Here is a 26,219-nt window from a genome sequence, read left to right on the forward strand (position 1 = left end):
TTATGTACTTCCTTCTCCCCCAACCTTCCGTTTCAGTGTCATTAATGCAATTTGCTTCAGGGCCCTGCCCTAGAACTCCAGATGTAAAATGAAGCCCCACAGGTGACCTTGCTTCCCAGCAGCCTGGGTGAAATTTGCACGTCCACAGTGGCGAAAAGGCGCTCGTATCGCTGTAAGGCTAAGCCTCCCCATAACGGCACAGTCCTGCCTTAGCAAAGAGCGCGCGCTATCTTAGCGCCGCTACTTTAGCAGGATTGGCTGCTGAAAGAAAGGGGCGGAGCGTCCGGTGCACCTCCCAGAAAAGCGGGGTGCTGTGCGTGGATGCAGAACAGCTGCGTGTCTGGGGACTCGTCGCCCGGCTGAGCCATGAGTCTGTTGATGGAGCGGCGCCGCCGCAGGGAGTTTTACATGTCCGAACCGGAGCGCGTAAGTCTCCCGCAGGGGGGAAAGTAGCCTAAAGTACTGGAAGAAGAAGAGGAGGGGATGTGCGCGCCGGAGCTGCTGCCTGGCCTGACGCGTATCGCGCCGAGCATGCTCCGTAACATCTGCTGAAGCTAAAGTCCAACTGTATTTCTTTTGCCCTTCCTTGAGGGCAGGAGGATAAACTTGGGAGAGGGGATGAGAAGAATGAATGTCGAAGCCAAACGGGATTTTGCAGAAGGTTGTGTGCTTAGGCTGAGTACGTGAAAAGCGAAAGTAAAACACACAGGCCAAGGATGGGAGGTCAGAGTTTTAGGTCCTGGGTTGCATCTTTAAAAAAAAATAATAATACGGAAATGTCCCAATTGAATTGAGTGAGATTTGGACTCTTTATCAGTTTCACTTGACGGCATTCCTGGCGGTTTCCCAGGGATATTTTGTTGTAGTAGTAGTAGTAGTAGGTGCAAAAGCGGCAAAACGCAAAATAATTCTTACCGGAGTCTCCTCTGACGTAACTTGCTGAATTATTAGTAAAAGAACTTTGATGCACTGAAATATTTTTGCAAAATCACACATACGTCCTTTAAGCAGCTATAGAACAGTCTTAGCAGTACACGATTACACCTTGTTCTTGAAAAGTTCAAAAAGCAGTGTTCTTATTTCTACTGTGGTTTTATTCTTCCCTTTAAAAAAAATTTTTTCTCAAACTACAAGCACAGCGTTAACATAGTACAGATTGTTTTCAGTTCACAGCTATGCTTGATTGAAAACGTTCATAGCTAGTGTGGACCCATGAAGAGCTATCAGAAAGACAGAAGAATCTGCTGCTTCTTTCCCTTCCCTCTCAGTTCTTCATCCAGGAGCAGATGCAGGAAAATCCAGGATCTCAGGAATTCTCAAAACATGGCAATATGACATCTGTGTTCCCAGAAACCCCTTTCCCAATCCCTATAATAACTGTGAGACCAAAAGGAAAGCTTGTTCTTCCTTCATGGGAGTCCTAAAGCTGAGGATTGCAATGACTTGCCTTAGAATTGGTCCCAGCAAATGGAAGTAACTAGCTATGGCCATCCCTTTAGTAGAAGATATTCTAGGTTTGTTATTAGACAGTGTGACATTATAGGAATCTCATCTCAGAGTATTAACACTTCCTGGGGTTTTCCTGGATTCATAATGCTGCATTTCTGTGACTGGAACTCTAGATGTGTGAATTGTCCCCCCAAAAATAAAATAAAATAAAACTTCATAGGGTCTGATATAAATCAGGAGTGCTGTGAGAGAAGGAAGGGTTAACATTTCCTGCAGCACCTTCAGCCCATATAGAAATTGCAGGTAGATAAGGGCCAGTTCTGGAAGCCAAATTGTACATTGGGAGTTTGTCTATACATTCCAGCCCATGGTTAAGTAGTTTGGGCCTCCAATAAAGCCAGTTGAAATGTTTGACTGCAAATCAAACATGGTAGGGGAATGTGTACTGGAATGCTACCCTGAGCTTTTACTTCTGGTCCATGTAACTTCCCAACTAAGTATTTTAAAAGATTAGCAGTTCAGTCCATGCCACAGTTACTCCATTCTCAAGACTGCTGGAATAAATGGTTTTAGACTGAAGGAGCTCTTCATAGGATTGCACTATGAAGAACTGAGAGGGGGGAGGAAGAATCTTTGATTCATAAACTCCAGCCTCATGCACCAGTGACAAAACTCCTAGACTAAAGCATCCATGACAGATGTTTTTATTGTCTCTTCAAAACATTATGTCATTCTCCTTCCTAGGAGCACTCCCCATTCATCAGACCTTGCCATCCCTACAAGAAGGCAGACTCTGGTAAGGAAATTTCACAAGCTGTCATGGACAGAAGGATGGCAAAATATGTAGCAGCTTGTATATACATAAATGTCAGAAACTATTACCCTGTTATAAATTTAGAAGGAAAAGGCTTCTGACATAGTGCTCTATCAGTCCAAAGGCAGTAGGATAAAGGTCAAGGCTGCAAGACCACAGTGAATTATGTATGCTAGAGAGATAGATTTCCCATTACTGGAGGGGGGGAGGGGAATCCCCAATTCCATGAGCATTTATAGGTCTTCTGCTTGTACCTAGGAATCTGAAATATTTCACCTGCAGAGGTGCCATTCTCACCTGCTTGAACAGGGTAGGCAATCATAAGAGTAGAAGGAGGTACCTAGAAAACTGATAGTGAATTGTGGCCCATATTTCCTTAAAGGATAGCCTTTAAGGAATAAACCCTCTACCAATCTAATGGACCCTAAACCTGTAACGTACACTGGGGACTCACTGTGCCTTCCTTATCTATACATCTGTTTCTCCTTCTGTATATTTCCCAGATGTGGCCTCTATCTGTGGATACTTAAGTTTGCAGATCGGGGCCACGCTTATTCAAAACAGATTTTTCTGCATGATTAATGATCCATAATAATGACTTGGATGATCCTCAAAGCTACAGAAAAATCTGAAACCTTAAAAAAATACATGGGGGGGGGGTAATTCCCCCTAAAATAAAATATCACTCTCTGCACAAATATCATCAGAAGAGCTCCAGTGGTCATCAGAAGAGCTCAGGAGTTGCACTGGACCCATCAGCAGCAGTGCAACTCTTGGTAGTCATACTGGACGTGGTGAGAAATTAGAAGGAGAATTCTCTGCTAGGGTGAGTCTCACAAGCCCACACTTGTGTCCTTCCAAGTCTCTTGTGATCAGTGGGCTGATTAGGATTGCACTGCTAATCTGTTCAACAGAAGCTACCAATGTTTTCTTTAATGAAAGCTGCTTCTGAGTAATGGGAAAATATCTCAGGCTACCTGTGCTCCTGGCATGGCACCAAGTTTCATTCTGTCCGTATCACAGAACATGGGCTAGGAAGAGCACCAGAAATGAAGCTGTCAGCTAAACATAACGAATTAAAAAAAAAACCCTCTATGAAACAAAGAGCTTTTTAAAAGAGAAAGCCTAGAGCAGATCTTTTTGTCATCTCTTTCTGGGTCTTCCAGGGCTAACAAGCTGCTCTGCAGCAGCCAAAGAGTTACTAATAGCTCACACAAGATACCTGTTGCAGACTCCTGCTATATAACCTGCCACAAAAGTCTGTAGCAATTAACAATATATTTTGTAAGGCATTTCTAACACCAGTAAATTGCATGTTAGACTTCAAAATATGGATTTGTTTTCTGCTTTTGTGATCAGTTACCACATAACAGATTTAGGCTTAGCCCTCTAGTGTTAGTATCTCAACATTACTGTGCCCAGTCTTCAGATTTCACAGGCAACTAACTACTTTTATTTCATGGAAGTATCTGAATGGAAAAGCATCTCATTGAAAGAGCTTTTTAATTCTTTTGTGAGCAATCCCCATTTTTAAGAGAATATAATTTGGAATTTAAATGCAGCCGCATACTCGTGATGAAAAACTGAAATCACCAGTGATTTGTTATACACTAATTTTTGCAAAGCATGATGCTCCTATATCTTTTTTTTTCCTGAAGTGTTTTCCAGTGAGCTTTATAGTGTAATTAAACCTATCAGTGCAATGGCATGTGCTTGTTAAAAGAGCCACCTTTGATACTTAATTGTAGTTAGCCATCATTTGCTTTATTAAAAGGACATTTGCAAATATACAACAAGGCAGGCAAATCCTGTGGGAATTTAACCCACTATCTTCAAAACCCACACACAGCTCTAACCTTCCCTTTGGCTGAAAAGGGCTGGACATGTTTCCCCTCTAGAGCCTATTAAAACCACTCTGTTAAGTGACCAGAGGCTGTTAATGCATTAATGACATTAGTTGCTCCTTTTTCTTTAGGGACTTTACACAAAACCTCCCCCTCAGCCTTCTCCCCCTCTTCTCCTTCTTTTTTTTGGTGACACTAATAGCATTTCTATAGAGGATTGAATTTGTTGGCTATGCTGATCGGAATAATACAAGCTAATGTCATCCTCATTTTCAATGTCTGTCTGAAGGCCATCTTCTTTAATGCTTTATATTCAGTAGAGTGAGTTTTAATATCACCCTTAAGGGGTGATTGGTCTTATCTGCAGCTTTTGAGATCAGAGTTGGTAATTGGTGTCTCCTTTAATTTTTATCCCAGCGATACACTTAGCTAAGAAAGTGCTCCCAGCCATATGGTAATGCTGTGCAGCGCCAAAGTGTGAGTGCAGGCTACCTAGTCCAGCCTATCCCTCAGGTCAAACAGTATATTTTGTGCAGAAGTAACCAAACCAAAAAAAAGGAGTGGGGGGGGCAGGGGGAGATCATGTTCGTAAGACTTCCAGAAATATTACAGTCAAGCAGAATGAAAGGATTAACAGTTGCCATTGGACAAGCCTTGAACCTCAGTGTACACCACAATGTGTGCTGCTAAAGAAAGCATTAAGTTAAATTCAAAATCAGGTAGCATTATCATTTTTATGCTGCCAGCTTCCTGTCCTTGTCTCCTAGCTCCTAGTTAAGAAAAATAAAGATTTGAAGAGAATGATTGGTGAATGAGGGATTTTGCAAAATAGCAAGCAAAGAAATGAAAAAGTGTTGCGGCAAATTAATGTCTAACAGAGTTATCAGAGCATACAGTTCCATGGACTAGAGTCCACATCATCAGATGCATGAAGTGTGTTCATTTGGTAGAGATTCATTCACATGTGTGGAGGGGAGAAGTGTAAACAATGGGACACAAAGGCAGAGAAATGCAAAAGATGACAGCATGTGATATTTCTATGCAGAACACATGTAAGATTTAGATAAAAATATGGAGCAGAGGATAAAAATATGGAGCAGAGGTCCATCAGTGGCTATTAGCCACAGTGTGTGTATATATACAATTTTTTTGCCACTGTGTGACACAGAGTGTTGGACTGGATGGGCCATTGGCCTGATCTAACATGGCTTCTCTTATGTTCTAAGATAAGCTCATTCATTCAATTCAAAGACCTTTATTGGCATATCTACAGTCAAAAGCAAATAAAACATTGTAATATAGAAATAAGGTCTAGGGAAGATTAAGTGCATTTAAAAGCAGTACTGTTGGAAATTTTAAAAACTTCGAAGAAAATTGGCAGCATATAAAACATTGAGCCGAGGGAATCAGATCTAGGATTCCATACAGATAAGTATAGTAAAGAGCATTGCTATCTAAAATTTTGAATTTTAAGAACTTCTATAAGAAATTTGGCGACATTATTCGTGATCTCAGGAACCAAATCATTTAAAAGAAATTGACATTTTGACTTAGTACTCAGATACCTTTTGGGATGGAGCCAAGTTAAGAGCAGTTTTTCACGGGGTAACTCATGCAGAGGACATTCCACAATCATGTTGTGTCCAGACAGTTAAGACTACAAGGACATAGCCATTCTTGTCTTGGGATGTGATCGTATCTGCCATAGAGCATTCTAGAGTGGTTAACCATTGCCAGAAGAAAGACTCTGCATTGGAGAGGAATATCAAGATTATAAAAATATTGGGGCATTTCCCCAAAGTGATTAGTGAGACCGAGCATAGCAGGAGAACAGATATGGGGTTGGGTGAGGAATAGCTTTTGCTGCTCAATGTTAAGTAATCATTGTTTGATTAATTTAGAAATATAAGATTCTTCCAATAATGATAAATCATCGAGAGGCATGTAAGATAATCTCAGTGACCATTTACAACATCAGTAACATATAGCAACACAATCTTCCTAGAACTACTAAGCTAACTGAACTTCTATAGTGTGAAAGGGCCCCTTAAAATAGTTGGCAGGTGGATTTATTGCAGGACCTAGTTTCTGAGTATGACACCATTATGTATCCTGTTATCATTAGTAATGTCCTTCCAGGTTGGAGGGGGGGGTAGACACAGAATATCCAGGGGCCAGGCCTCATTTTCCTCCCCCCTTGCCTGTGCATCCTTCCCCCTGCCCACTTGTGAGCCTTTCCACTGCCCATGCTCAGAACTACCCACATACCCTTTACCCAGTGGCATTAGGCAGCACAGAAAAGTTTGTGGCAGAGTGCTCATAAATGCGTGGGCAGGAGAAGGATGTATAGGCAGGCAATGTGAGGCATACAGATGTGAGGGTGTTGCCAGGGTGCTCACCCTCCAACCTAGGGGTTTTTCCCAGTGACAGAGACACCCCAATACCCAGAGAGACCTATGAGCTTCCACAGCAGTACCTTCAGAAAAACCAGGCTTGGCATTAATGATGGATCTGCTAGGAGCCATAGCTGAATCTGAGAAACAGGCTCACAACAACAAGCTGGTTTCTGCATTCCCCTGAGCATTCTTCCCTCCCTCCATCTCCTCACCTCTTCTGGGAAACAAAGGATGGGCATTGGCCGTAATCCAAAGGTCCCAGTTTCTAATGGGCTAAAAGGCTACCTATTATCAGAAAAGTTGCATAGACAAAGAATCAAGCCTCTAGCACAATCTCCATGGTATAAATGGATTATGTTCTGTTATCTGTTACCTTGTCATACTATGGTACCAATAGATAGATCCAAGTGGGCAGCCTTGTTGGTCTGAAGCAGTAGAACAAAGCAGGAGTCAAGTCGCACCTTTAAGACCTACAAATTTTTATTCAGAACGTAAGCTTTCGTGTGCTCTCTTAAGCACACTTCATCAGACGAGGGGATCAGGTATTGTGAGCTGAAATACAAGCAGTTAGTTGATTAAGAGGACAAACTAACTGATCACATGGTCACATAAAACAATGTGGCTTGGCCATTTGGTCTGGATAGCCATAAAAGGTAATAAAATCCCTTGCCAAGTGGTGTTTCTGCAAATCTAGATGAATCACAAAAGGACATGTATATCACAGTTGTAGTACCAATAGTATTTCCTATTCCAAATCTAGGTGAATCACAAAAGGACATGTATATCACAGTTGTAGTACCAATAAGGAGATTGAGGAAGAATCGCACTGCTACAGCACCAACCCCAAATCAGACTTTTCCCTGCAGCCACTGTGGCCGGACCTGCCTGTCCCGCATTGGTCTTGTCAGCCACCAGCGAGCCTGCAGCAGACGTGGACTACTGCACCTTTCTTAAATCTTCGTTCGCGAAGTCAAGCCAAGAAGAAGTACCAATAGTATTTCCTCCCTCTAGCCATCTCCTCTTTTATGAACACAACCTTTCCAATGTTTTTCTACATTTACATTACCAATCCCCTTTCTGTTTTACGATGGAATTTCTGGTATATTCCTCCTCCAAGTAATCACTTTACTCCTGAAAAATTGTTTATTCTAAACATTTGTCTAAACGTGCATTTCCCTCTTTAGGCCAGGCTATCAAGAAATCATTACCTGTGCAGTTCCACCAAGCTACCACCCTATAGAACCTCTTACCACACCTATTAAGATATCCCTTCTTTTTGTCTGGGAAAGCTCAAACATTACATTTGGTAGGACCGCCTAACCTATCACTGTCATATTGGTTCACTCACATTAACATACGTTCAGGATATGTTATGGGGTATTATATACACAAAGTTTGGCACTTACCAGTGTGAGTTTTGCTTTGGCCAAAAAAGCAACCACCCCTGGTTGAGGCCAGGTCGTTGCAGGCACTCCCTTCCTCCCTATCTTCAGGCTGCTTCATTCTGCAAGATCTGGTTAAGCATTACCCATAACTGTCTTACCTGCTACCCACTTATTTCAATATCTTGTGTGTATGCTATCCAATCTGTGTTTATATATTTAAATTCTATTCAGTTTTCCACATTAAACTCTATTCTATTTTATAAATTGATATGGTCATTTCAAAATATGTCTCTGAACTAGTCCTGGTATACACTTTGTGGAACTCCCACTCCTAAAGAGCTCTAGGTAGAGCCAGTTTGGTGTAGTGATTAAGTGTATAGACTCTTATCTGGGAGAACCAGGTTTGATTCCCCACTCTTTCATTTGTAGCTGGAATGGCCTTGGGTCAGCCACAGCTCTCAGAGATGTCCTTGAAAGCGCAGCTGGTGTAAGAGCTCTCTCAGCCCCACCTACCTCACAGGGTGTCTGTTGTGGGGGGAGGGGAGGTAAAGAAGATTGTAACCACTCTGAGATTCAGAGTGTAGGGTGGGATATAAATCCAATATCTTCTACCTAGGTCTTTCTGTGCTAATTCCCCTATATAAAGAGGAAACCTCTGGCATTTCTGGTAACAGGGAGGTTGGCAGTAGTTGGACCTGGCAAAAGCTCTGGTCCCTGACAGCTGCCCAGGCTCAGGGAATGCAGATGACAGCCCTGTTGCTGAGTGTCTGATTTAGATTAAATGATAGTTAAGCCTGCTAGAAGCAAATCTGGGCCATCAGGGTGCTGCCTCACTTAGTTCTGCTAATGAGTGCCATAAAATGCCTGCTCACTTGTCAACAGTACTGCAGAGAACTGCAAAGACTATACAAAAGATTTCCATGTTCACGTGACTTTAATATTCATGTTCTGTTTGTAAAAGAGTTGAGCTATTGACTTTCAGCCTGAACTGCACTTCTGTGTAAAGCATGGAGATTTAAAGCCAGTCTACTTTACCTGTCAGGGTGGTTGATTAGGATCTTACAGTTTTCAGTTGCAGTGTGGGGGAAAGAAGTTGGTTTAACTAAGCCTGGCTATGTTTATGCGTTTGGTGAGTTCATTGGCACAGAGAGTCTGTTTGTATTTTTCTACAGTGGTGACATAGTGGTTTCTCTGGTAAACCATCAGAACCATGAATCAGCTTGTAGAAGGTCTTTTCTGTGGATTACTCAAGTCTGTTCTATTGAAAGCTAAAACACACCAGTCCAGGTGTAGACTTTGTCCAGTGGAGAAATGCCATTTCTGGGTAGGGGGAAAATTTCAAGACTTGTCTCAGCACTAGCAAACACAAAGCGAAGTAAAGTCGTCTTTCTATTTATGATTGCAAATGCACTCAGTAATCTCTTTTCATAGACTTTGCAGCACCTCAGGTTCAGAAACATTCTTAAAAAAAAACCTGAATAACATTTACATCGACATCCTTACATTGAATGATTGTAATGGTATTTTCAACAATTGGTTTTTATCATATCAATATATTTAATAGTAAGCATGGCTATTTAAGAATACTTAAATCTGTGGAATCAGGCCATGTAGACAAAAGTATTTTTACAAGCCTGGGGAAGACCCAGGTTTGTAGAAGAATTCTGAAAGGAAGTGTGTGTGTGGGTAGGACTCTATCCCATCCCTATTGCTGAAGCAGCAGTGCTCTCCCTCCATCTCCAAGGTAGTGATGCTTGAGGCAGCAGGGGGGGTATATGTACAGGAGTTGCTGCTGCCCCTAGGTGCCAACGCAGCAGCACTGGAGGTGAGCAAGGGGGGGAGAAACAGAAGCGTAGGCTGCCATGGAAGTGGCCTGGTGAGTGGGGAGAGAAAGAAAGGAGGGAAAAGTGAAGAAAAGGGGGGGGAGGGGAAGACAAACCAAGAAGTGGGAGAGAAAGGAGGAAACCAAGGCATGGGGTGCCCCTTCCTGCAAATTGCTTGCAGGTCACTGCCTGATGTATCAAATTCTGATGAACGATGGCTTCAGAGGAGTGCAGATCAAATTGTTTGCACAATGGAGCCATGTGAAGAAAGGGGAGTTTTTCTACAGAAAAGTATTAATTTTTTAAAAGCAAGGTCTAGATACCCTATAATTATACAAACAATATCTGTTTCTTTAAGAAAAGAATGCCGTTGAGATCTCATGAGAGTCAGTAGCATTTTGGGTTTTGCTATGCAACAGGCAACATTGGCAAGGGTTCAAGACTTTGGTTAGTGTCAACACTGAGGGGAGAGAGATTGACTAAACTTTCCTTCATCCCATGTTAGTGATGGAAGTGGGAGGAGGATCAAGCAAGGTAAAATTGGGGAAAGGGATATGGGAAAGGGGGAAAAAGAATAAGTGTGGGAGGCAGAGGGCACCAGCAGGAGAAACAGAAAAAATTAGGTGGGAAAGAAGGTAAGGAGTGGCTGGCAAGGTAGGGAACACTCTGTGGATAGGTGAGAATGAAAGGGGAGAGGCAAAGAAGAAAAGCAAAGGGAGAAAGGAAAAAGTCAAATGAAATTCTCCTTTCAACCTGTGAGTCTTGCTGGTTCTCTAATTACATATTACTCCCATTCTGCAGTCACTCTATTGGTTGCCCATCAATTACTGAGCTTAATTTAAAGTACTAGCTATTACATGTAAAACGTTCCATGGCTTGGTCCCTCATATCTCTGGGACCACCTCTCCCTCTTTGCTCCACCACAACAGTTTTGTTCATCGAAACAGGGCTTTCTCTGGGTACCACCCTGCGCATGGGCAAAATCAACAACTGCCTGTACATATGCATTCTCTTTTGTAGTTCCCACCTTGTAGAATGGGCTGACTGATTAGAGTAGGAAGGCTCCCACCCTCCTGGCTTGCTGCAGGCTATGCGAAGCTGAATTATTCATGAGGTATTTTTGCACAGGTAATGATGTGGCTCAGAAAAAGGCCTGGGGTTGGAGGGTTGGGGGTGGTGGACTGTACCACTGTATATAGTTTGTGCTGCTATAAGTAGACTTGGATTCTTGGTTAGTTGTGAAGTTATCTGAAGTTTTCCGAAATAATTGATTTGAGGACTGCCGATTTAGACTTTATTGGTGGAATCATTAGCTTGGTTGTGACAATATTTGCATATTCTTCTCCCTTGTTCCTAAAAATAACATTATTTCTGTGGTATTCTTTGAAGTTCCATAGAGCTTTGAAGAGCCAGTTTGATGTAGCGGTTAAGTGTGCAGACTCTTACCTGGGAGAACTGAGTTTGATTCCCCAAGCCTCCACTTGCATCTGCTGGAATGGTCTTGGGTCAGCCATAGCTCTGGCAGAGGTTGTCCTTGAAAGGACAGCTGCTGTGAGAGTCCTCTCAGCCCCACCCACCTCACAGGGTGTTTGTTGTGGGGGAGAAAGATAAAGGAGATTGTGAGCCACTCTGAGATTCAGAGTGGATGGTGGGATATAAATGGAATATCTTCTTCTTCCACATACACTCTTTTTCTCATTGGTTTGCTGTCGTACATCTGATGGCGAAAAAAAGTTAACACTCTTTGTATAGGAAAACACAATTCTGCATTTTTAAAAAGATGAGCTGCAGCAAGGTAGGCTTTAAGTATTTTAAAGTATCTAAAACAGCAAAGGTATAAATTAAGTAGAAGTTCAGTATTCTCCAAAGCATTTTCCATTGATTATGGTCAATGTCCAGTTGAAAAGATATGCCAGCTCTCCACATGAGGGGTATGCATGAGACATTTGGAAGGGAGAGTATATCTTACCTGTTGCCCACCCTACATTCCATCTCCATCTGTGATGCCACCATGTATAGGGTAGTATTGGACTAGGATCTGTGAGACCCATGTCTGAATCTCCACTCTGCCATTGAGCCAGTCGCACGCACTCAGCCTAGCCTATCTCACAAGGTTACTGTGATGGCAGAGAGAAGAATTATGTTAAGCCAGTTTGAGTCCCCATTGGGGAGAAAGGCAGGGTATAAATGGAAGTAAATAAATAAATGCACTGCTGTATTGTCTGTTGTTCTGTCTAAAGGTTTCATAAGTGCAGATGAATTTCTCAATTTAACCTAGGATTTAACTGCGCATAACAAAGCCTGTGTGTACCAAATTGTACAATAAGGCAATATGTAGCTGCATGACTGGCAAGTGAGGTAGATGGAGGGAAAGTCACATTGCACCACCACTCCACATGATATGTAGGGCTGGCATGTCATCTAAACCAGCAATTGTTGATAAATAGGTATCTCCTGTATATTTATTACATGTCTTTTGGAGCCAGATGATCACTTTTGTGCATAACTTTCCAAAATTCAATACAGGCTTTTGATTTCTTTCCATTATTAACTCTCCTATATGTTCCTGTAACATAAAATAAAAATATTTAGTTTGCTCACACTGTAAAAGTGAAAAGAACATCTAGATGTTGATCACTGGATTAATATGTTCAGCTTTCCTAAACAGTTGAAGTGCTCTTCTGATCATTTCTGCAGAGTACTTGTCCCCATATCCAATGCTTTGCCTGCCATGTGTGAATGTTTGAGCTCTTTTAGACTGGAACACACATATATACACCGTTTTGATGAAATACAGTTAAAAGAAGGGATTGAAAGCCAGCTGAACCCATTGGGCCTTGCTGTGGATATGCTAGACTGATGTTAATGACAGTATCCATAATCAGAATTCTATTACTGGTTTGTTGTGGCAATTTCATGAGATGTTTCCAATGCCATTAAATTTCAGAATAATTTTTGAATTCTCTACAGAAACCTTGGCAGGTTCTGCTTACATTACTATAAGATTCTTAGGCAGCTTCTGTGTATACCGAATTTCTATCTCTTATAATAAGTACTTCAGACCCAAAGCAATAGTCTGACTTTGTTTTTGATAAGCAAATTTTCTTCTAATGCATAAGAGTAAATCACTTTTCCTCTTTTTTCATCCTTCTTGGTAGTTGTGCTACTTGTACTTACATGCCATAGCTTTTAATAAAGGACAAATTTTGCAGCAGCAAAGGAGATGGATGTTTTCCCAGTGGAAAAAGCTGGCCTTCAGAGAGCTTTCTCATTTTTTTTATTATTATTACACTTTGTACACTTTAAGTATGATACATATTTTGTTTCTGTTCACTTCCTTTAGATATTTTGTACTTCTCTAGTATTCTTGTTTCAGCCTTTCTCCTTGGAGATTTTTCTTGGATTGATCTACTTTAGTTTTAACCTAACAGGATTTTTTTTTTTGCTGTATTCAAATTTTAAATATAACCACCATACATTGAGAGTATAACTTGATAGCAAACCACCTGTCTGTGATAGACATATCCAATGCACATAAGTGTCAGAATCCAGCATACTGTGCAAAAAATTTCCCATCCATATAGGAGCTTTTCAGCAGCTCCCTAAAATCCTCCCTTGACTTTTGAGGATCTTCCAAACCAACATTCTCTCAGGGCAGGGATTACTGCTGAAATTTTAAAATGGTCCCACTCACACCATGCACATGAAAAAAACCCTCTTCAGACATACACACACACCTCTATCCCAATGTGGTCCCACTCACACACATACACACACACCTCTATCCCAATATGGAGGACATTGAGTACACTGGTGGAAGTGTTCTTAGCCCATTATTAGATTTTTATCTTACCCTTTCTACAAGGAGTTTGAGGAAGCATATATGTATCTCTCGTCCTATACCCTAAAATTAGAATGTGGAACCCATACGTGAACTGGAACTGGATTTGTATGACACATTTGCTCATTGGTTAGTGGTGTTCATTTATAGGAAAGTGATTGTTAAGAACCTCATTTTATCCCATGACTATTAGCGGAAGGCCTATCTTACCTCCATCCAGTCTGCCAGTTGAGATCTGCCTCTTAAGCCCTGTTCTCTGGGCCTTCACCTTCAGATACGAGGCAGGCAGCAACTAGAGAGATGGCATTTTCAGTGTTGAAATGCCTTGCTTGGTATCCTCCATACTGTCTTTTAGGTACCAGGCCAAAGCTTTTCTCTTATCCAGGCTTATAATGAAGAGCTTTATCTTTTTAACAGTCTTATGATCTGTGGTGGATATTTTTATGCTGTTTATTTTTTGAATTTATATTCTGCCCTCCCTGCAAGCAGACTTAGGACAGATCACAAGAAATATTGTGCCATTCAGCAACACAATAAATACATTAGTGAACAGTTGAAACAATTTAAAACGTAATTAAAACAATCACACCAATATAAAGCTGGTGACGTTGAAATCTAAAATTTGTTCAATCTGGGCCATGCAAATAATTACAGATAGTGGATTCAGTAGGGGAGGCTTGGCTGTTGTTGATTTTTGTCCCCGACGTGTGTTTTTTTCCAACTTGTTTTGTTTTATATTGACAGGATATTGTTGTTATATATGATGGTATTGTTTGTACTTGTATGATATTGTAAGCTGACTTGCGCAGACCTCTGGAGAGGTGACACACAAATTACATAAATGAATGGGAGAGAGAGTATGTAAATCTTTTGGTCTTTTGATGTGACACAGGTGTTTAAGTAAAATATAGAGGAACTGGTCAGTCAGTCAGTCACATTTTATTTGTATCCCGCCCTCCCCGACCAAGCGGCTCAGGGCGCCTAACAGCAAAGAGATTTCAACCAACAGATCACTATACAGTTGTGGTAATACACATCATCAACATGTAACCTGTATTCACAAAAGAAGAACCCTGATAGATCAGACCAGTGATCCCTCTAGTCCAGCATCCAGTTTCACAGTGACCAACCAGGCATCATGAACATGCCAACATTTATTTGCAATGCCACTGAACCTTGCTTATTGTCAGGCTTGCTTTCTCTGCCCCCCTCCCTTCCGTTGTACATGGAGCTGGGATTCCCTGTTTCTCAGCAGGAAACAAATTCCAGTTCATTGAAGTGCTCAGATTTGGGACTGAGGTGAAGGGAGATCACAACAAGAAGCCCTGTTTGTTGAAGCACCCAGATTTAGAAGTCTCAGGAAACTGAGATTAATATGAAGACTTTCTAAACTTTCATTCTGGCTCCACACGCAAAGAAAAAGAAGAGCCAAAATGTAGGAATTTGACAAACCAAGCTTAAACCTCGCAAACTCCAGTTTCTTTGGGACATCTGAATATGGCCAATACTAAAAACCCTATGCTGAACCCCAATCAATCAAGTAGCCAACTGTACATTGGTATAAGAACACAAGTAGGCTTTTTAATGTTGTCATCATCCTCACATTCAGGTAGCTAGCTCATTTTAGTCCCTGTTTTTCAGGTAGGGAACTGAGGCTGAAGAGCTGTGAACCGTCTGTGGCCACCCAGTGACTGTGAGCCTCTAGCTCAAACAGGCTTGATTTGAGATCTCCCCAGCCTAAACTGGACATTTTTCATAGAAACCTATGAAAAACACTTTACTTTCATTTATTTCCATTCCCAGAAACGAATCTGTAAAAGTTTGGAGACTTCCCCACAAGACATTATTTGCCACCTACCAAGAAAGTGTCCTGTGGATTACTGGAATATGGAGGAGGAGAAAAAGCCCAAAGACTTGTTTAGTCCCCAGATTATGAAAGAAAAAACAAAGTCCATGGTATGTTTTATGCAACCCAAAACCATGCTTTTAGCAGAAGATGTTAATATATTTTATAATAAAAATGTCAAATAATTGTTAAATTTTTTTTTTGAGAATTTTGCGTATCTGCTTGTTAATCAGATATTTCCGGATAATGAAACCATAACTACTGCCCGGCCTTGCCCAAGATGTATTGCTGGAGAACCTGTAAGTTTATTAACCTTCTTACTATGACATAAAAGATAGGCTTGTTCTTAAATATTAGAGCCATAAAACACAAAGTTAATAAAAAAAAACCACAATTACATTTCTCAGGAATAAAGCATGTAAATAAAAGAGGCAGATTGATTTAGCTGTTCCTCAGTATGCTAGCAGAGTGCAAACTAATGTTTCCTGCATCAAGTTGAAAATATAGAGACTGTGAGCACATTTTTCAGATGCATTCTAGAAAGTAGAATTTAGTCACATAAATGAATATCACATACAGTTTAAAAAGACACAGATTATTCAGTTCAAGGATTTTGTCCAGTTAGGACACATTTCATATTGATGGCCAAATCAAATGTTCCTACAAAATTTGAAGGGATAACTGCATCTCCATTAGGTGTGCCTATTTGCTTGAAACTACTTGGCCACAATAACAGTTCTACTTGCCCCAAAAAGAAAGAGGGAAGACACTAAAGAAAATAGGAAACAAAGAGGATTTATTCTCCCCCATTATCACTCAGGGAAATTCACCCTATCTTGGCCTAGCACCTTCAAACGCACAGCAATGAAATCCTTTGTACTGTGCTTATGGACTCTTAAGTACTGGCTTCTGTTGAATTTTCATGTCCTGCAACGATTTGCAGATGGTAACTAAACCACACACCACAATATAATTTCAACTGGATAAGTTCTAGTTAGAAAACTTGGGCATGGTGGCCATGGCTCAGTGGCAAAGCATCTGCTTGGTATGCAAAAGGTCCCAGGTCCGATCTGCGGTATCTCCAGTTACAATGGATCAGGTAGGAGACGATGTGAAAGACCTCTGTTAGAGAACATGGACAGCAGCTGCCAGTCTGCATAGACCAGGGGTGTCGAAACACGTGGCTCGGAGGTTACAGCAGTTCCCCAGAGGTCTCCTATCAGGCCTCCGAGCAACTGGCTGTCATCTGCTTCATTCTTCCTCTCTCTTGCTTCCTTCTACATCACAGCTTGTTTTGCCAGGCTTGCTGAATCACACAGGAGTTAGAGCAAAACCTCTATTTTTTCCATTAGCTGAGGCTCCTCCCTGGGGGGGCGAGGTAGAGCTTGCTTTGCCAGGATCTTTCAATTGCACAGCAGAGCTACTGACCCAAGTCTCTCTTCCTTCTGTTGGCTGAAGCTCCTCCCCCTTCGTGGTCCTCTGGAGGAGGAAGGAAAGAACCAGAACTTCCTTTTCCCAGTCCCTTGGATCTCATGTGAGAAATACAAAGAAAGTACCTTTAAGACCAACTGTTTTAAGCATGTTTTATGTTTTTTTAAAAAAAATCTTTAATTGTGTTTGCGTGCTTTATAAAGTTTATCTCTCTGCTACCTCCTCTTAAACACATGGCCCAGCCCAACAGGGTCTCATTTATGTCAGATTCAGCCCTCATAACAAATGAGTTCAACACCCCTGGCATAGACAGTACTGAACTTGATGGACCAAGAGTCTGATTCGGTATAAGGCAGCTTCATGTATGTTCAATTGCACTATTACCTAGATCTTCTTCATGGTCCCTGTGCAATCCAAGCTTGGATTTTGGGCCTGCCCACAAATCAGACCATGATTTAAAAAAGGTAGCCTCAGTATTTTTGGCTGGTGTTTTCCTCTGATCTGGGGAACAGGCTGCTACTGAGCATGCCTGGAGCAGAGGAGAAAACTCCACCCCCGCTCAGTTTCTTCCTTACCACTGCCTTGTCAAGACCTCACTGAATTTTGATTGAGTTTGTGGGCAGGCCTAGAATCCAGGTGTGTGACTGTACAGGTGACTACTTGAAGATCATCAGTTACAATTAAGCAACCTGTTTGTTTTTTCTTGGCTCCTTTAAAAAAATGTAATCCCCCCCCCCAAAAAAGTTTCATTTAATTTAAATATGATCCTAAAAATATATTTGCAGAAGGGTTAGGATACCTCATCGCAGGCATATCCTTTCTCAGAATTCCAAAAATGCCCATAGCCTCATCAGAGTAATAGGCCCCAGCAAGGTGGTAATGCAGGCTTTGTACAGAGGCTGTGTCAGTTGAAAGAGCATATCTAGCCCTACCTAGAAGTCCTATGTAGATTCATCCTTAGATAAATTATCGTCTTTGGAACTCATTTAAAACTTCCCAAAGCTTGTTGGTGGTAGTGGTTGTTGGTGGCAGTGGTCATCATTTATGTTACAAGTTGCAAAAACTAAACTTTTTTTTCATTTCAGGGGCACCTTGGCCATATTATGGGTTTATAGAAGATCAGAGGACACAGAAGCTCTTGGTTTCAATAGCTGTATTTCTCTCCACTCCTCAGAAACATATGTGGGTGTAGGTTATAGGGTAAATGAGATCTGATATTTGTTAATGTTCTCAGAACAATCCCATGGCAGTTGATAGCCAAAAAACATTTGTCTTCATTTGTTTTTCATTCACTACAACACATGTGGATAAACAGATATGATTTATTTGTCTCATTGTTTTACATTTCTCTTTGCAGCCCACCTTTGCACTTAAGATCTCTTACAGAAATTCCAAATCTGTGTTCAGTGGACCAATGTTGTGGATACCCAGTAGATCACATAGATCCACCTCCCACTGTTAGCTGTACAAAACTGTAGCAAACAATGGGGAATTCTGCCTGTGCTGGTGGTACTCATTTATTGAATCACAGTCCAATACTGTATATAAGGTCCTGTTGCACTATTAGCAATCAGATGTATAAATTACCATATGAAAAGAAGAAAATAGCATCTTTAATGTCACAAAGGTTCCACAAAAATGGGCACTTTCCCATCATATAAAAAAAATTAAATAGAAGACTTAACTTGCAGTTTCTTTCTTGGCAGTGGTGAATATTAAAATAATGTGCATGTTTGTTTGAGGAATGCTATAAAATGTCCTTGACATTGCTGAAATTATTTTGAATATGTTATTAAATCAATCTTTAAAAAGCAAAAGAAAATTCTGGCCATGAGTGTTAATCATGTTTTATATACTTTTTATCATTTGTATTTCACAAGATAGAGAATAGGGGCTCATGTGCCAAGTGTTCAGGTCATTTGTGAGAATACTGCCTAATGAGAGGCATTGAACAGTAATGAAATTTCTCATTCCCACCACCACACAGTGGTGGAATACAGGACAGCCACTGTTGAGGAGTGATGGCTTGATTTCAATATATTTGATACTCTTTTAGGTGATAAAGATACACAGATGAAGAGTAGCCCATAACGCTGCTTAGTTCATACGTGGAACAGCTAGAGCTTAAAGCCGAACTCTGCAGATATTCTAGATATCAAACATGGAAGGACCCAGAAGTGAAAGATGTCAAGAGATAGGTCACAGAGTTACACTACTCATACCACCTGGTAGTTCTTGCTAGGAAAGTAGAGAATTCCCAGCCTGCCATTTCAGCTATTTATTAGCAGTCAAAGATTCACAATTCCAATCTCTCACTGTGCACAGATACTACATGCTGGTAGGCGGTAGCCTCAGTAAATGGGACACAAAACATTCTTAACAATAATAGGCCTCAATATGTAAATATGTACCATGAAGTAGCAACTGACTTTATGGTGATCCGAGAAAGGGGTTTTCAAGGCAAGCAAAAAGCAGGGGTGGTTTGCCTTCCTTTGAAGAGTCTTTCTTGGTGGTCTCCCATCCAAGTACCTACCCTGCTTAGCTTCTGAGATCTTAAGAGATTGGCCTATACATAGTGCCTTTCCTCCACTACTGCATCTGAATAGAGGGCAGCATAATCAGTTTTTATTCTCAAGTCTCACTGTTATCAGAACTTTCTAATCAGGTGTAGCCTAGGCTTTGTTCCATGTTCAGTTTCAGTGGTCATGCATAAAATTAAGTCCATAGAATATATGGTAGCCCTGAATTAAATAGCAAGCTTTCATTCAGTAAGGCAAGAAGAGACAAAGCTGTTTTACTTGACCTAAAACAAAAATTAATTTTATTGTTAAAGCCCTTGTTTGGAAACAATGTAATTTTTTTCCATCAAGGTAAAATGTCATATACGGGCCATAATGCACAAGTCTTTACATTTTATAAATATATTTTATGAGCTCTGAGCTGTTTTGTTAGAAAAAATCTCATACATAAACTCTTAAAACAGAATATTTATGAAAAAAACAGGCTGCTATACAATGTGAAAATGTAGTCTGTACTGAAGGTTTCTTAAACAGTGATGTTTTCCACACAGACAAGTGTTGGTGACTTCCCTGTTGCTGGCGCAGCAGCAGGAATGGGGCTTCCACATGGCAGGTTCCCCATGTTTCCAATCCCCCAGAGGTGGTCACCCTCTTCCTCCAGGCTAAAAGGGCTTTTGCAATTTAAAAAAAAAATTAGCATTAGAAAATTGTTATATAGTACACTTTTGCAACTATAGGATATCCTGTTTTCTGAATTCCCAGCTTTCATTTTAAAAAACAAGTCTCTAGCTTTAACCCTTGCAAAGACATGCATTTTTTTACTTATATCTCTGCAAGGGATGGGAGCTAGAGACTTTTAAAAATGAAAGCTGGAAATTCAGAGAACCTGCTATGCCTATTGTTACAACAGTATATCACTATAGCATTATTCTAGTGCTGATTTTAAAAAAAAACTTTAAAAAAATCTCCTGGTAGCTGGAGAAGGAAATGGTGACCATGGAATGGAATTTGGGAAAAGAGCTGCCAATATCCAGATTTTCGTATCTACACAGCCATCCAAGGTTTTTTGTTTCCCAAAACTTTGGAGCAAAACATGGTTGGAGAAAAGTTGTGGAAACCCATGGAAGTGCATAGATGCACTACGATGCTGTGGGAGAGCAGGGGAGGGAAACATTTCCTAAAAGCATTGAATTCAGAGGAAATAACTTGTGTGGAAGATATCAGAGTGAATTGTTATAAGATGGTTTTTAATCCCAGAATAGTGTTTTGACAAATGTTGGTGTTTCGTTATTTGACTTTAATTGTAAGATTTGTAAAGCTATGAGTATATAATTTCTTCTTTTGTACTCAAACCTTATAAGTATTTCTTTTGTATATGAAAAACAATGTGTAGGATCTATCCATTAAGTCACATTTTTATATAGTTGATATTTAAAATTTGAACATTTAAAACCTTTATATTTTGTAAATCAGAGTTTATTTTTAAAAGCTGAAATATTAAATAGAATCTTGCCTTTAAAACCTGATTTTTCTTCATTAATTGCTCAAAAAGTCTACTGAATAGTTGTTAAATATGTAGAAAACAAAGGTTTCCATTCCCAAAGTTTGGTTTGCACTCTTTCGCTCAGAGATATATCTTCCTGTCTTATTGCAGAAAATCCAAACTGGTTGGATATTAGTGAAGGCTAGCCTTCTGCAGAGTTTCATGGATGAATTAAATGATGCTAACTTAGAAGATTGCCATTTATCCCGATTGCCATTTTTTCCGATTGCAGACATTTCCTGACTTTTTCAACCTTGGTGGGATTCTAATAGAAAGGATGACTTTATACAGTTAGCATCAGGAAGGAGTCCACATTTTGCCTTTCTCTTCCGATGGACCTGCCTTGTGAAGAAAATGTCAACATGATCTTATATCTTCCCAAGTTAAACATAAATCACAAGGGGCACCATCATAACACAGATATTATATGGGACAATGACAGAGAAGACTTTATGAAAAGGTTTTCTTGATATACGTGATCACACACCATCATGATGGCCAATATAACTGGATTTTGCATTTGCCATATTTTCAGTAAACTGCCCTCTGTACAGAACATAGCAGTTTTTGAGCACAGGTGTCACTGTATAATGTGGAAAAATCCATGCATCCAAGCCAACTTTTACTTACAAGTAAATCTGCTCAAGAATGAGTTTCAGGTTTCACTTCCTTCCCAGCCCTTGCCTTATGTTTGTTTTCATTTTTAATTCTTTCTTGTCTGGCTATAATTTCTTGGTCTGCATTTCTTAATCCATTTTTCTCCAAGAACTGACCTGTACAGGATTCCCTGGAGTAAGAGGGTTGACCTCACAAAGCTTTTTTCAAGATTCAAGATCTCAGTTTTTTCATTTATTCTGTCAGCATATTCTAAAGTCTCTTGATAGATATGCTACTACAGAACAGCATTTTCTTGAGCATCCTGTTGAAACGGTATACCAACACGCAACGCCTCTTTGGTAGCCAGATGCTCTTACAAGCATATAATTTCTAATATTATGCCAGATATTACACAGTTGTGCTTTGTAAGCAGTGCATTCTGAATTCATATGTCCACAGAATGTGAATGTATAAATGGGTTGTCACTGGAACTTTGTTTCCATGTCTTGAAATTTGGTCCATCTCCTGTTGGAAGGTATTGTGTAGAATAGTATGGAGTGGGAAACGAAATGAAGATGGAATGAGGTGACACAAATAATCACAATTACCATTGGGCCCAGCACACTAATGACAGCTAAGTCAATCTACTAAATGTTCAGACAGTGATATCACCCTGCAAAAATGAAATCACCATGGGTCTAATGATATTTCTGGTCTTAGACCTATCAAGGAAAGATGCCAAAGTATGTAACAGAAAAATTCACAACCACACTATGCATAATTCTAAATACACTACAGCAGATCCATGAAAAGGTCTCCATTCTCATTGCATACAGCTGGGAGTGCAACTAGGTACACATCACTCTGTGCTTGTTCTTAGTGGGGGAGGGAGGTGGCTCGGATAGAGCATCTGCTTGGTAAAGCAGAAGATCCCAGGTTCAATCCTTGGCATCCCCAACTAAAAGGTCCAGGCAAATAGGTGTGGAAAAACCTCAGTTTGAGACCCTGGAGAGCTGCTGCCAGTCTAAGTAAACAGTACTGACTTTGATGGACCAAGGGTCTGGTTTAGTATAAGGCAGGTTCATATGTGGTTGTCCCATTTTTTCCAGTGGAATGAGGAAGTGGGCTTCATATTCAGTTCCCTGTACTACAGCTTTCTCACACAGGCTGATAAAACCTTAGGGGAATGCAGCAGTGGAGGTGCAGTCTTCCCAGTGGCCTGGATTGGGATTATGACAGCACGGTTGGTTTTATATAAAACTAAATCACACACTTCCAAGAACATGTGTTTAAGGCCTTGGCTATTCAAATGTATCTCTTCTCAGTTCTGCCAAAATAGTACTTGGGGGTGGGGGGGCAAAATGGAAGGGCTTCTAGCCCTTCTTGTGAACCTCCCTTTTTTGGGGCCACTGTGTGGCACAGAGTGTTGGACTGGATGGGCCATTGGCCTGATCCAACATGGCTTCTCTTATGTTCTTATGAGATCACAGCTTTTGAAAATATACCCTGAGGCTTCTGGGACCCCTAAATGTGAATTGACTGGTATGTTGAAAAGGTATAAAGCATTGTTTCTCAAACTTTATCCTTATAAAAAAGACACATATCTAGTCAATGTGAAATCAGCCATCTTGGTTTTCTAGAAATGGGCACAAAGACTCCAGCTGAAACAACATAATAGACATTCCTCTGCTTTGAAAAGTGGGAACTCATATAGGTGCCACCAACCACCATCACATAGCTTCCAGATCATCACAGAGCATGAGGCAGGAACTCATTTATTGGCCCAGTGTTGTTATTTGAGAAGCAGGTTAGTGTAATTGCCAAGAATGCCTTTTATCAGCTGCATTTGTGTCACCAACTCCCTTCTTTCTTAGACTCAGCCAGTCTAGGCTTACTAATCCAAGTTTCTATAACCTCATTTTTGGATGATTACAACATGTTCTGTGTGTGTCTGCTTTTGAAGATGACCCCGAAACAACTGGCCCAGAATGTGGCAGTCCAACTATTGTCAGGGGCTAACTGCTGAAAACATATACTGCTCATGTTGAAACAGTTTCAATTCAAGGTTCTGGTTATGATCTTTAAAGCCCCTTATGGCCTGGAACCCATATACCTAAAGTATCATTTCCTCACATATATTCCTGTGTGCCAACTCTAAGCTTCAGTCTGCCACCTGCTGGCTGTTCAGATGCCCTGCCTGGCATCAATCAAAGCACTACCCGTTTCCATTGTGGCTTCCATTCCGTGGAATAAGCTCCCTGAAATGGGGAGGGGAGCCCCTTATTTGAAGATCTGAAGGAGGTGCTGCAACGCTTGTTTGCCAGGGTTTTTGATGGGGTTTGAACAGGAGGCATCTTTTAGTGGGGGAAGATGTTGGTAGAATGTTTTACTTGGTCTTAATCGTTAATGTTTTAAATGAAGTTGCAATGCTGGCTGCCTTGAGCCAAAAAGAAAGGGAGGGGAAAATATTTTAATTAATAAACATGTTCTTTAGTTGCTGGGGTTCAGTAGGCCAGCCCTACAACCTCCAGATGGAGCTAGAAAAGATTCTTAAGTGCAACCAAGATCAAGTTAATCCAGACCATAATATTCCCCATTACTATGTAAGAGTATGAAAGTCAGACAATGAAGAAAGCTGACTTATCTGAAATGTGGTACTGGAGGAGGATTTTACAGATACCATGGATAGCCAAAAAAGACAAACAAGGGGGCTGTGGATCAAATCAAGCCTGAACTCTCCTAGAAGCTAAAATGACTCAACTGAAGCTATTGTACTTGGCTCACACAGTGATTACAATCTCACACAGAGATTACAATCGAGTCACTGGAAAAGACAATAAAGCTAGAACAAATTGAAGACAACTTGAATAGAGGAGGACCCAACATAAGATGGAGCAACTCAATCATGCCACAGCCCTCAGTCTGCAAGACCTGAGCAAGGCTGTTCAAGATAGGACATTTTGGAGGACATTAATTCATAGGGTTCCCATAAGACGGAAGTGACTTGGTGATGCTTAATACACACAGGAATTCTGATTGGCTGAGTAGCACCAAAGAGGTACAGTCCTAAGACAGTTAATTCCAGTATAAAAGTGAACTCATATTTCACTTCATATTCCAATGCAAAGGCGTTCAGCATACATAGACAATAAGAGAATATGATGATTTTCAGTTGCATATTGAAAATTGTGTATGATGCTGCTGTTTTTCTGTTCCTGAGAAGATCCATTCCCCAGATCTTTTCCCACCCTGTTCAGTTGACTACTGGCTAGAATTTGTTAACCAATAGGGAAATTTCTTCTTGTCTCTTGTACCATGTTCCTCCCATTCAAGGTGAGATTAAATACAACTTGATTCAGGGTTCAATTTTAGCTGTGGCCCTACAGAATTAGCTTGCCTCTGAGGCCTGCTTTTGTAGGCCATGTACAACCAATGGATTGAATGCAGGCTACAGTTTCTGCCTATGCAATGCACTTTTGTCAATGGAACAGAAGATTTTTGCTTCTTCCCCCATCTGGCTGCAGCCCACTGTTTTCTCTGAAAATAGGGACTCTCGGGAACAGCATTAGAGACAAATTGTGAGTCTGTGGTAAGGAGAGAAAACTTGTGGAAGTTTCCCCACCCTTTCCATTCATGAAATGTTTGATCTGGATCCAATCCCGAACAAACATTTACCTAATCCTGTTTTTGAAGTGTGGCTGATACAATTCTCACTGCATTATTTTGAGGATTTACAAGGAAGGCAGTCTTCATGAAGCATGGGAAGCTTAGTGTGCACCTTGAAAACGGGCTACCCAGTACATGAAGGGTGTGAGCAAAGAAGAAGCTGAAGCCATGAGGGTCTACAAAAAATTAAAGTAAAATGAGGGTCCTCTTTGAGTTGCTACAGTTTGAGAACTGCTTGTCTAAAAGAAAGGCACTTAACTAGTACCAACCTCATATTGAATTTAATCATGTCATTGATGTGTTTGAGTGGCTTTTCCACCCTCGTTGAATCAAGCTATACTTGGATGTGATTATATTATTGTTACTGGAACAGTATAGAAAACGCTGCATGATATTTGCTTGCAACACAGGGTATCATTCATGAGTTATACATAAATGGCAGCTTTACATATTTAAAGGGAACACGAACTGCTTCATATCTGAAGTATGTTTCCCAGGGGATACCACCACCATTTGATCTATTTTTGATTAAAATGTAAAAATTAAAAATTAAATCAAATGGTAGTCTAAGTCCTTGGGGAAAACATACTTCAGTTATGAAGTATTCCCCGTGGCAACCTTGAAAATCTTACAACTGTATTGTCTCATCTGTAGGTGGTCCTTTTATGTCACACATAATTAAAATGAATTGCTGTTAGAGAACCCATACTACTGCATACAGATTTATGAACCTTGAGGCACCTCCATTCAGATGTAAACAGTGATATCACAAAGTAACTGTGAGGGATAAACAGCAAGAGGATAGGTATCAGTGAGTAAGACATTTCCCAATGCCATAAGAGGAAAGACCAGGTGCATGTCATAAAACATTATGTATATATCTAGTAAAAAGTATTTCCGGCCGAAGGATAATAATGCAATATGATTAGCTTACTCTGCAGTTGCTATGCAGCTGTCTTCTTCAGCTGAAATGGCATAAGAACTTTTAATGTATAAAGCAATGCCTAATATGTCACCAAGAAAAAAAAATTGTGAAATTGGATTTACTAAGGAAATGTGCTTTGC

The 26,219-nt window shown here is 40.5% G+C and overlaps 1 protein-coding gene across 1 annotated transcript; it reads left to right on the forward strand.

Moving 5' to 3' along the window:
- Positions 1-256: 256 nt before the first annotated feature.
- On the forward strand, positions 257-18,651 carry C6H10orf143 (chromosome 6 C10orf143 homolog). The gene is made up of 4 exons (XM_060240829.1): positions 257-426; positions 15,356-15,508; positions 15,632-15,697; positions 17,915-18,651. The coding sequence occupies exons 1-4, from the start codon at positions 367-369 to the stop codon at positions 17,942-17,944; spliced, it is 309 nt and encodes a 102-aa protein (XP_060096812.1). The 5' UTR covers positions 257-366; the 3' UTR covers positions 17,945-18,651.
- The last annotated feature ends 7,568 nt before the right edge of the window (positions 18,652-26,219 follow it).

The sequence above is a fragment of the Heteronotia binoei genome, chromosome 6 (genome assembly GCF_032191835.1).
Source record: "Heteronotia binoei isolate CCM8104 ecotype False Entrance Well chromosome 6, APGP_CSIRO_Hbin_v1, whole genome shotgun sequence".
Classification (NCBI taxonomy): Eukaryota; Metazoa; Chordata; class Lepidosauria; order Squamata; family Gekkonidae; genus Heteronotia; species Heteronotia binoei.

Bases quoted from the DNA above. Each gene is read 5' to 3' on its own strand.
- C6H10orf143 (XM_060240829.1), top strand. From the start codon at position 367: ATGAGTCTGTTGATGGAGCGGCGCCGCCGCAGGGAGTTTTACATGTCC. The intron at 15,509-15,631 runs GTATGTTTTATG...CTTGTTAATCAG, and splicing joins AAGAAAAAACAAAGTCCATG to ATATTTCCGGATAATGAAAC. The intron at 15,698-17,914 runs GTAAGTTTATTA...TTTTCATTTCAG, and splicing joins GATGTATTGCTGGAGAACCT to GGGCACCTTGGCCATATTAT.